General features: G+C 38.2%; 1 protein-coding gene across 1 annotated transcript in view; it reads left to right on the forward strand.

Annotated features, from left to right (window-relative positions):
- LOC133517420 (uncharacterized) overlaps positions 1-10,573 on the forward strand; it is a 55,920-nt gene extending 45,347 nt beyond the window's left edge. The window contains exons 3-5 of the mRNA XM_061850736.1: positions 6,025-6,168; positions 8,224-8,355; positions 9,951-10,573. Of these exons, the coding sequence (XP_061706720.1) occupies positions 6,025-6,168; positions 8,224-8,355; positions 9,951-10,156 (482 nt within the window). The 3' untranslated portion in view covers positions 10,157-10,573. The remainder of the gene's footprint in view (positions 1-6,024; positions 6,169-8,223; positions 8,356-9,950) is intronic.
- Positions 10,574-11,659: the final 1,086 nt, after the last annotated feature.

Genomic DNA, 11,659 nt, shown 5'->3' on the forward strand with positions numbered 1-11,659 from the left:
AAGGCTATACCGGCGTACAAAAGACTAATGGAGGTGGCATCAGAGGGCTTACCGCGAACCAAGTTCGACGTGTTGCCTCCCTGTCATACTTACGTACGAATTTACAAGTGCGACAGAGAGGTAACACGTCGAACGTGGTTCGCGATAGGCCCTCAAATGTACAGCCAAGTGACGATGATGAAAATTACATTTTCAAAACTTTTGTCTTTTGTTACCATTGTGTTAGCCGCCTGTACTTACTTTCAACATATATTAGTAGTTTATGTTACTGCTACATAATAAAAGGCATTAAAATACACGAGTGTGGGCTTAGGAAACGAACGAAATGAGTTTCTTAAAAAGATCACACGAGTGTTTTAATGCCTAATTATCTTATACCTTTAAACGAGCAATTCTTGTATATATATATTTCCGGGATCTCGGAAACGGCTCTAACGATTTTGCTGAAATTTGGTATATGGGGGTTTTTGGGGGTAAACAATCGATCTAGATTAGTCTTATGTTTGGGAAAACGCGTGTTTTCGAGTTTTCAAGCGTTTTTCTTTCGACGCAGAATATGGTCGCTAATTTCGTGTTGCCGGCCACTGTCCGTCTGGTCCAGCGGGTTAAGACGCGGACTGCTAAACGAGTGTTACGGGTTCGAATCTCGCCTGGTGACTAACTATTGTTTTTTTTTTATATGTTCAATTTTATATATAATTTTTTAATTTTTATTGTTTTAGACAAGTTTAATTTAGTAAAAGAATGTAGTTAAGATTATCACTTATACACCACCATATTACAATAAATAGTTAGTTATAACCGAGCAAAGCTCGGTCGCCCAGGTACTGTATAGTTATTGCAGGTAGTTCGCAATCACATTTTTAGCACAGGCATTACAAGAGAGGTATGGGCATTGTAAATGTCATCTGGCTCTGTGTGGTAGGGCACATCACAGCGGATGTCATTCCAGATCTAGAGCAGAACCCAACTGGGGAAGTACCTCCACCTTACAGAAAATCGCAGCCAAATAACACTATTAGACCCTACTCATAGTGTTGTGTTCCTGCCGGTGAGTAAGGTTGCCAGAGCTCAACGAGGGGTGGGAGGGTGTTAGGGTCGGCAACGCGCATGTAACTCCTCTGGAGTTGCAGGCGTACATAGGCTACGGATACTGCTTACCATCAGGCAGGCCGTATGCTTGTTTGCCACCGACGTAGTATAAAAAAAAACACACAATTAAAATATTTCATACGACATGTGCTAATTATTTGTCTCAGTGTAAACAAAAATATATCATAATTATGATATCAATTTTCAAATTCAAAATGGCGGACATGTTTTATAACTTATTTTAAGAAATTATGAGTAGTTTAAGACTTTAAAAAGCAAGAAATTGTTTCTTGCTTCTGTTTGTATATGTATCATGTAGTATTTGATGTTTTCATTATTTTTGAAAGTCCTCAGGGTGCCGATTACGAAAATGACATCCATTATGGAACCCAAGATGGCGGACATTCATTTTTCTTAAAAATCGGTATGGGTGTCATCTCCGAGGTTCTTCGAGGTTCCGATTACGAAAATGACGTCCATATTGCAATCCAAGATGGCGAACATTATTTTTCTTAAAAATCGATATGGGTGTCATCTCCGAGGTTCCTCGGGGATCCGATTACGAAAATGACGTTCATTTTGAAATCCAAGATGGCGGAAATTATTTTTTCTTAAGTCGATATGGGTGTCATATCCGAGGTTCCTCGGGATTCCGATTACGAAAATGACGTCTATTTTGAAATCCAAGATGGCGGACATTAATTTTTCTTAAAAATCGATATGGGTGTCATCTCCGAGGTTCCTCGGGGTTCCGATTACGAAAATGACGTTCATTTAGAAATCCAAATGGCGGACATTAATTTTTCTTAAAAATCGATATGGGTGTCATTTCCGAGGTTCCTCGGGGATCCGATTACGAAAATGACGTTCATTTTGAAATCCAAGATGGCGGAAATTATTTTTTCTTAAAAGTCGATATGGGTGTCATATCCGAGGTTCCTCGGGATTCCGATTACGAAAATGATGTCTATTTTGAAATCCAAGATGGCGGACATTAATTTTTCTTAAAAATCGATATGGGTGTCATCTCCGAGGTTCCTCGGGGTTCCAATTACAAAAATGACGTCAATTTTGGCGGTTCTTGTTGGTGCAGATTTCAAAAATAGAGACCATTTTAGAATTACAGGTGGTTGATATCACGGCTACACACATCGACACCCATTTCAAAAAAGTAGCGTCCGCCATATTTATTTTCAAAATAGATGCCATTTTTGAAATCCACACCCCTAAAAACCCAGAAAACAACACCCATGACGACTTTTTCAAAAAAGTGACGTCCGCCATCTTTATTTCCAAAATGGACGTCATTTGTAAAATTAGTACACATACATCATACAACATGAAAACTAAAAACATTTCCATCCTCTTTTGGGCAGTTGTGTAAGTCTGTGATAACCCTAGGTAGGTACGGAGACCTTGAGCGGTGTCGGCATTTACGCAAACATCAAAGGCCCACTGTTACTTTTTACACTGTGCTTTTAGTGTGTAAACGAAAACGTCACATGATATATCAAAAGAAAAGTTATTTTATCTTATACCTTTAAACGAGCAATTCTTGTATATATATATATTTCTGTGATCTCGGAAACGGCTCTAACGATTTCGCTGAAATTTGGTATATAGGGGTTTTTGGGGGTATACAATCTATCTAGATTAGACTTATGTTTGGGAAAACGCGTGTTTTCGAGTTTTCATGCGTTTTTCTTTCGACGCAGAATATGGTCACTAATTTCGTGTTGCCGGCCACTGTCCGTCTGGTCCAGCGGGTTAAGACGCGGACTGCTAAACGAGTGTAACGGGTTCGAATTTCGCCCGGTGACTAACTTTTGTTTTTTTTTTATATGTTCAAGTTTATATATAATTTTTTTAATTTGTATTGTTTTACACATGTTTAATTTAGTAAAAAAAAATGACCTATGTAATAAGAGAAATCGACAATAGATGGCGTTACTATGTGACAAGTGCTGTAAGGTTAAAATCGATTGTAAATAATAATAATTGTCAGTTCACATTTTACTTTTTAAGTTTATGTAGATTATCACCACCATATTACAATAAATAGTTATAACCGAGCAAAGCTCGGTCGCCCAGGTACTATATTACTAACTGTACTAGGTTGCCTTTTTAACAAGTTGGTCCAGTCCATGATTGCCTACATTTTATATAAAAATCGGTTAATCTAGGCGACCATTAACTGGACCAACTTTTTTAATACGGCAACTTTCAAATAAGCTTTCATTTGATATATCATACGATGAAATAACAAACAAAAAAACTATCCGTATGCAATCTTACAAGGCAACCTACTTGAAATGTATCACTGTGAATTTTGTCTTACATTTATTTCTTATCAGAAATAAATAACATGAGGGTGCATATACCTTATAACGTATCTCTATATAGCTATCGGTTATCAATATTAGCATTAGCGGTTAACAACAACATTCCCCTTAAAACAAATAACTATCGCGAGGAAAATACCAAGTCCAAACATCTGAAAAAAATCGGGAAAGAAAAGCTGCAACTGGCTTTTAAAATGGTACAAGGAAGGGTGGTCATCTGTATGAGAATGTGTTTTTTGTCTCTATTTGACCCAATGGTTGACTGGTAGAGAATGCCTTTTGGCATTAAGTCCGCCATTTGTGTTTTTTTTTTGTTTGTGCAATAAAGTTTAAATAAATAAATAATATTCATGTAACGCGATAACGAATTCTACATGAACGAAACCGCGGGCAATACCTATTATAGTAACAACAAAATAACAATTTTCTATTGCTATTAATTTAAAACACGCTTTAGGAATTTTTTTGATGGACCGTAGACGCAGTCAAGGGCACCCCGCTCCCCACTACCGTTGTTCGCTGCCTCCTGCCACAGCGCGCGGCGCGCGCAAACTTGCCGCGCGTTTGAAACGTAACGTATTTATATAAGCAAGGAATGCATACATATCAGTAATGAGTGTCGCCGTGATTTTATATTTCTACATTTTTGTTTAGTAACTGAGATCATTGTTGATGATCGATTATTATTAACTCTACAAACTTTAATTCAATATTAGCTATACTGCTTAACCTGAAATCAATATCTAGACAAGCACATTGTCTACATGTCTAACTTTTTACTAGAATACTAAGTTGATCGATAATATCGTAATTTTGCAATATCAGCAACTCTAATTCTATATTTACAAAATAACTCGTGTTTTTACGTTTACCAGAAAGCAGCTGTTCCAGATTTCTAAAAACTGAAAATTGTACATAAATTGAAGTGTTATTCGATATGCTAAAGTTTTCTGTAACTTTAATTCTATATTTACTTAGTTTTTAGCAAAAATTAAAATATTTAAATATAACCGAAAGCTCAACCTTAAAATTTCTAACTTTTTACCAAAGTATTATTTAACATACTCCCAATGACATATCAAAAAAGAAAAAACTTTAATATTATCGAAACCCATTTCTGTTCAACCGCTGGTCTATTCACACACGGCGGCGTTGGGGAGCCGCTGCCAATGCGGGGGTACCGCAGGGCTTTAATAGCTCAAGACATAAGTTGGAGAGTTTGTTTACTGTAATTCGCGTCTCATGTGAGCGTAAACACCAGTAAACACACCGACTGCTTGCAAGACAGAGGTGTGTCTTCCTCATCTTTAACTTTAAAAACCGAGTATAATATAAATTATCCTCATTCAGACCCTGAATATTTCAGTAATGCGGCTTAATTAAACGCTCTCTTGATATCAAATCTTACTTCTAAATATGCAGACAGAAAATATTGGCTAACAATTTTACGGTATCAGTTTTACGTTTTACCTGCAGACCCGTTATCATCCGATGGGCCATTATTATTATTGTTATTATTCACTAGTTTGACTTGTTGCTCACTTCCGTAGATAATATAAACAACTATACAAGGTATTCACGAGGAACCCGAAAGATTTTAACAGTGCATCCTTTGATCGTATCCTATAGAGTTAAGTAATGCCAATAAAAAAAATGTAGATTGTTAACCAAGGGAATATTAACACTCTATTATATTAGCATGGAAATTGTATAACAAATCCATTTTAAACAAATTTCAATTGTCTCATCATCATCACCTCACGTTGTTCCGGTACATGGGGTCCGCTTGGCAACTAATCTCTAGGATTTCAATTGCTTATCGTAAAAAATTAAAAATCATACTTGGAAAGCCAGAGAACCCTAGTGCAGAAACGTATCACTTTCTGCACATTTATTAGAACAGCAATGACCCACGTTCGGAGCATGAGAAATGAAGTCATTATTTTATTGTTACTTAGTGCAAAACGCCTTTTTGAAGGCGATGTTTCCACTATGGGACGTCGTCGTGGCGTGGTCTAAATATATTGATAGAAATCAAAAAGTGACAAGTAACACTTTGCAAAACCGGGCAAGTGCGAGTCGGACTCGCGCACGAAGGGTTTCGTACCATTATTTATAAAAACGGCAAAAAAATATATTTGTTGTATGGGAGCCCCCCTTAAATATTTATTTTATTCTGTTTTTAGTATTTGTTGTTATAACGGCAACAGAAATACATCATCTGTGAAAATTTCAACTGTCTAGCTATCACGGTTCATGAGATACAGCCTGATGACAGACGGACGGACGGACGGACAGCGAAGTTTCAGTAATAGGGTCCCGTTTGACCCTTTGGGTACGGAACCCTAAAAAGTAGATTTTACGAAAATATATTTTTATTTTAACTAACAGTTTTACCAATAACATTTATATTTATTGTACAAATACATGCAAAAAATCGAAAAAAAAAAACATTCCAAAAAAAATGTTGCTGGCGTAATTGACCTAAACTCATATAACATTATTTTCTTGTTTTGGCCTCAGAAATGTTCTTCGTAAGCACCGTGTCATTTGTAATACATAATACAGAATAACTATTATTCTGTCGCAGGACCACCAGTGCGGGAAACGCAACGTGGCGGCGCCGGCGGCGGCGGCGGTTACCCGCGCGTGAAGCCGCGCATCCCCTTCAACAGCGAAGAAACACGCGGCGATGGATTCAACAGTCTGTCGTGGCCTTATGATACTCAACAAGGTACACTAAGTACAGTTTGAAACGTGCGTCCAGCGGCGGAATATTGTACGATCACGTCTGAAAATATCGATACGAAAAAAGAGCCAAAAATATGTATAAGTAAAGGACTTTTTTCGTATCGATGTTTTCAGACGCGACTGTATAGATGAAGAATGATGTTTTTTTAAACTTCGGAGTATGGCAAGTACATTTAAGAAAATTTAATGACATAGTTATTTTTTTTTCTTAAAAAATAATTAATAGCGTTGTTGTAACTGTAACACGGACATTATTTTCATTGTTTGGTATGGCTTCTCTATAGTAATAATAACTCAATGGAGTGAAACTATTTTTCAAACTCGATGTGTGGGGTGACAGGTGTCATCTCCATATAATTTATAACCTAAAAACGAGGCTCCCAGCGACCTTTATGAGGTCGTAGTCGCCACTCTAGGACTACATAAACAGGTGACGTTGGAATGTGAACTGCAGCTGCATTACTGTTATGTTGCGGCGTGTTTGTTGCCGCGATGGATCTGTCAATTCCCTTGATACAAGGAGTGACGTTCGCCGCAGTATAACTGCCGCTATTACGACGTCCATTCCGTCACTCATTTCATCAAGGCATTGACATCCGAACGTCACCTTAAGGTGCCGTAGGTTCTGATAGCGGAGTTTTTAGGGTTCCGTAGCCAAATGGCAAAAAACGGAAACATAGATTCGTCATGTCCGTCTGTCTGTCCGTTTATGTCACAGCCACTTTTTTCCGAAACTATAAGAAGTATACTGTTCAAACTCGGTAAGTACTTAGATGTATTCTATGAATTGCATTAAGATTTTCACACAAAAATAGAAAAATAACAATAAATTTTGGGGGTTCTCTTGGGGGGTTCTTTGGGGGGATATTGAGGTTTCTAATTTTTTTTTTCTAAACTGAAATGTTTGCACGAGAAACACTTCTAAAGTGGTAAAATGTGTGTGTCCCCCACCCCCCCACCCCCCCCCCAGGTAACTTCTAAAATAACAGACTGATAAAACTAAAAATATATGATATACATTACCATGCAAACTTCCACCGAAAATTGGTTTGAACGAGATCTAGTAAGCAGATTTTTTTAATACATCATAAATGGTACGGAACCCTACATGGGCGATTCCGACTCGCACTTGACCGCTTTTAAAAAAATCGTACCGCTTATTGCGATACAATTGCCGAATTTTTTGAATTCGGACCATGTTTTGTTAATTTTACTCGATAAAAAAAATCACGAACATAGGTCTAATATTAACCTTAAAAAATTGTAATAATTTTAGCACTAAATAAGCTACTATATTCATTAGTTTCATTACACTAGCTAGTGTAGTAATAGTACATTACGATACAAGTGCGAAACCTAGGAAATTCGAAACGAGTGGCGATAAATTAAAACACGACCGAAGGGAGTGTTTTAAATTGACACGAGTTCCGAATTGCCTATTCACACATGTATCGTACAACGTTTTACAGTACATATGACCCTTTAAATGTTCGACATAGTAACGTAATATGCTAAGTTTCGCACTAGTGCGGTAAAGTAGCACCATATGTACTGTAAATATAGTTACTTGTTTTACAAGGGGACAAAGTTGTTGTTTAACCTTCGTGCTATTTTTTTTTTTAATAGGACATTATTACACAAATTGACTAAGTCCCACAGTAAGCTGAATAAGGCTTGTATTGAGGGTACTTAGACAACGATATATATAATATATATAAATTTATAAATACTTACATACATAGAAAACACCCATGACTCAGGAACAAATATCCATGCTCATCACACGAATAAATGCCCTTACCAGGATTTGAACCCAGGACCATCGGCTTCATAGGCAGGGTCACTACCCACTAGGCCAGACTGGTCGTCATTCCCGACGTCGTATTGATACCCGAGCAAGCGAAAGATTCCAAAATTGAATCACAAGCGTAGCGGGTAGTTCGAAAAGCGGAATTCTGAGCATTGCGAGTGTTTTAAGACACGAGGGTTAAACAAACATTGCTCCCAAGTGAAACACAAACTTTATAATGTTTCACAGAAACCTCTATCCCCGTGCTCCCGCCGTCGCCATACAAAGTGGACTCGCCAGACCCGGAGTCGCTCTGGCCCGAGGGCCTCTTCCTGCCGCCAGTGGCCTCCCGTTTCGGCTTCGGCCGCAGGACTGACGCCGGTAAGGTGTCACTTGGTACTAAATCAATAACTAAAATAGGGATGATAAAACATGCTGATAATTAGTAATGAAATAGACTTATAAAAATAGAAAGTAAAAGAAAATAGAAATGAAAAAAAGGTTATACACTGCCTTGGTCAGAAGCAAACTGGAAGCAACATCTATCGTCTGGAATCCGCATGAGACCGCATATACCTACATATTATGTACTTCTGAAAAAAGTTTTAGCTTTTACCTTTTTTTGGGGCTAGTGTAGAACATTCCCGCACCCAAAAACCTGCGGTATGCTTATGAGATGGTACGTTCACGACTGAAAATAGATACTTACGGACAGCAAAGTGACAAAAATATCTGTACACCTTAATATTATGGGCAAGTAAAACTTATCCTTATAAAACCTTTTTGTGTAAAATGTTACCAAGACGAAATCATAAGGCTCACCCTGTCCAAAAATTATTAGATCTATTGTAGAGCCAAGCTTCTAACTCTACGTCTACAAGCCCTAACTTCATAAACTCTACACCTTAGTCAAAATAAATGGCCATTGGCCGTTTCGCTACCGTCACATTGGCGTAAAGTGAACAAATATTCACCATTCATATTTTTTTATTATACAATACTTCTTGTAGTAACGGAACGGCCAAGCCACATATTTTAACTAAGGAGTAGTTGAGTTTTTCATTTCAGGCGACAAATTAAAAAAGGGGGTAAACTGAGTACCCCCCCTTTTTTAAACTCTATTTTAGCATTTCGTCACAGAATAAGTAATACGAGTAGATCGTTCGTTCGCTTTGTTCGTTTCGTAGCACTTCTTTGGCGTTATTAAATAATATGCCAACAAAAGCATAAATGTGTCGTTGTTGACTCGCCGACAAAAGAATTGATGAGATCTATATGGGTGCTTTGTAGAAAATCAAGTTTTGTGCTGTATAGAAAATCCTGAAATTATAAACGATTTGACTTGGCTAGTCAAGTTTCTAGGTAGGTAATCTAGAAGTGGTTTAGGTTTTTGATCAATAACTTTAATTAATTATCAATATATGTTTTTTTTACAATCGAATGTTCAATAATTTTAGTTTTCAGATTTTTACCTCTATATACACCTAATAGTCTACCTTAATACCAAATTTCAAGTTTCTAGGTCACCTGGAAGTGGGTTAGTTTTTTGAAATTTTTTTAATCTCGTCAGTCAGTCACAAAAATGATGGTTATAAAACGTTAATTTATCATTAACCGTTTGAGCTACATTTATGAAATGTTGTATTTTAGACAAGCTAAGGGGCTTATAAATGTGCCAAATTGCATGTGTGTAGGTTAAATAGGTTTTAAGTTGTGAAGGGGTCAAAAGTAGCTCGAAATGGTTCGTGTAATATTTATTACACACGTTTGCGTCGCCAGTTCCTTTCTCTTTGAACTTGGTTGAACACGCTACCGCGTGTCTACGTTTATGTAGATAAAATAAAGGGTCTGATAACAAAAACGCGGACGGTCAGACGGATGGACATCGTTGTAAACCAACAGTTAAAGATGTAGGTAGCCTGTATCAAAAATCGAAATTCGACTAAGTTTAAAAGCCTCAAATGTTCACATTTCAGAACCGGAAACTGTCGATCCATACCTGCTGGAAGGTTCCGAAGCGATAACAGCGGTGGCGCGCGCGCGGGAGCACGGCGTATACTACTTCCACGACGTCCCGCACATCGCGTCCCTGCTCGCCAACCAGGAGCTCCGGACACTGAACGACCTGCGGCCGCACCGCGTCGCCAGCATCCGGCACACGTGGCCGTTCAACCGACCTTAGTACGACGTTCTACGATACATATGCGACGCCGGCTGTACACACTCTCGAAGTCTCGAGAGCCTCTCGCCGACAGTTTTGGCACCGCTCCGATCCAATCGGAAGAAGTGCGAGGCGAGACGAGTGAGACTAGAAGCGAGCAGTATGTACACACTCGTTCTCGGCCTCTCTCGGGGTCCCCGGACGAGTTTGTATGTAGGTACAGCTGGCGAAAAGGGCGCTTGTATACGACCGTTTCACTTTCAACAGTCCGTGTTAGTCCGATGTCTTGTTTTCGTGAATGTGGCTGTCGGACACAACAAAAACTGGACGTAGTCTACTAAGAATTTTTTCACATTATCCGATCCGATATCGGATGTCAGATACGACCACAATGAAGCAAAATGTAAAAAGTGCCATTTTATACTTAAATAAGAATTTTTAAGAATTTTTTCACATTATCCGATCCGATATCGGATGTCAGATACGACCACAATGAAGCAAAATGTAAAAAGTGCCATTTTATACTTAAATACACATTTAATAAATGTTTATTGTTAAAAAGAAAGCGTTAGTGTAAACATAAAAAGCTTGATGCCATGGGGCACTCTCTAGCACCTGTCTTTCACCCAGGGTCAGCAGACATCCGATATCGGAACGGACAGTCTGAAAACGCTCTAACACAGTCGGTGGACCGGAGAAAATCGAGAAAATACGGACGTATATAAGCGGCCAAAGGTTTATTACATCAATCCGTTCGCCAGACACTTTCTGCTAGAAGCAACAAGGAAATAACGTAATGCCTTTCTCGGTCCCTCTCAGCAGAAAGTGTCAGGCGTCCGGATAGATGTAATAAGCCCTATACCAACGGATAGTTATTTAATTTGTAAAAAAAAAGTGTAAAAATACTCAGTCATAATAATGTATTTATGGAAAATAAAGCAGTGTCATACAACAAGTAAAAAATATAGTTATTTGTTTTACAAGAGGGTAAATTTGTTGTTTAACACCTCGTACGAATATCGATACCCGAGCAAGCGAATGATTCCAGAATTGGACCACACCACAAGTGGTCCGTAAAGTGGAATAGGGGGCGTTGCGAAGGTTTCACAAGGCACGAGGGTTAAACAAATTTTGCTACCGAGTGAAACTAAAAAAATCACAAATTTTGCGTCCATGTTCGCTGGTAACATAATAGATATTTTGCATTTTAAACACAAGTACCTATTTCAAATAAGTCACATCTCTGGCGGCGGCCTAAAAATATGAAAACTGCTTTTAAAATGCGCAACATCATTTTTGATCGAACACATCGATCACTTTTGTGTGTTCAAACTTAAAAAAAAATTAAATTCAAAACATGATTCTCGTGATTTTGAGCACGCACAGACATCTCGCTCACATTTAGGGAGGCTCGGTTTGATAACAGATGTACCACCGGTAGAATTAGCTGTTTTTAATATAAAAAAACCGCATCCAACTCGGTTCACCCGTTTAAGCGCTACGGTCCCACAGACACACACACAA

This window comes from Cydia pomonella, chromosome 4 (assembly GCF_033807575.1).
Source record: "Cydia pomonella isolate Wapato2018A chromosome 4, ilCydPomo1, whole genome shotgun sequence".
NCBI classification, from domain to species: Eukaryota; Metazoa; Arthropoda; class Insecta; order Lepidoptera; family Tortricidae; genus Cydia; species Cydia pomonella.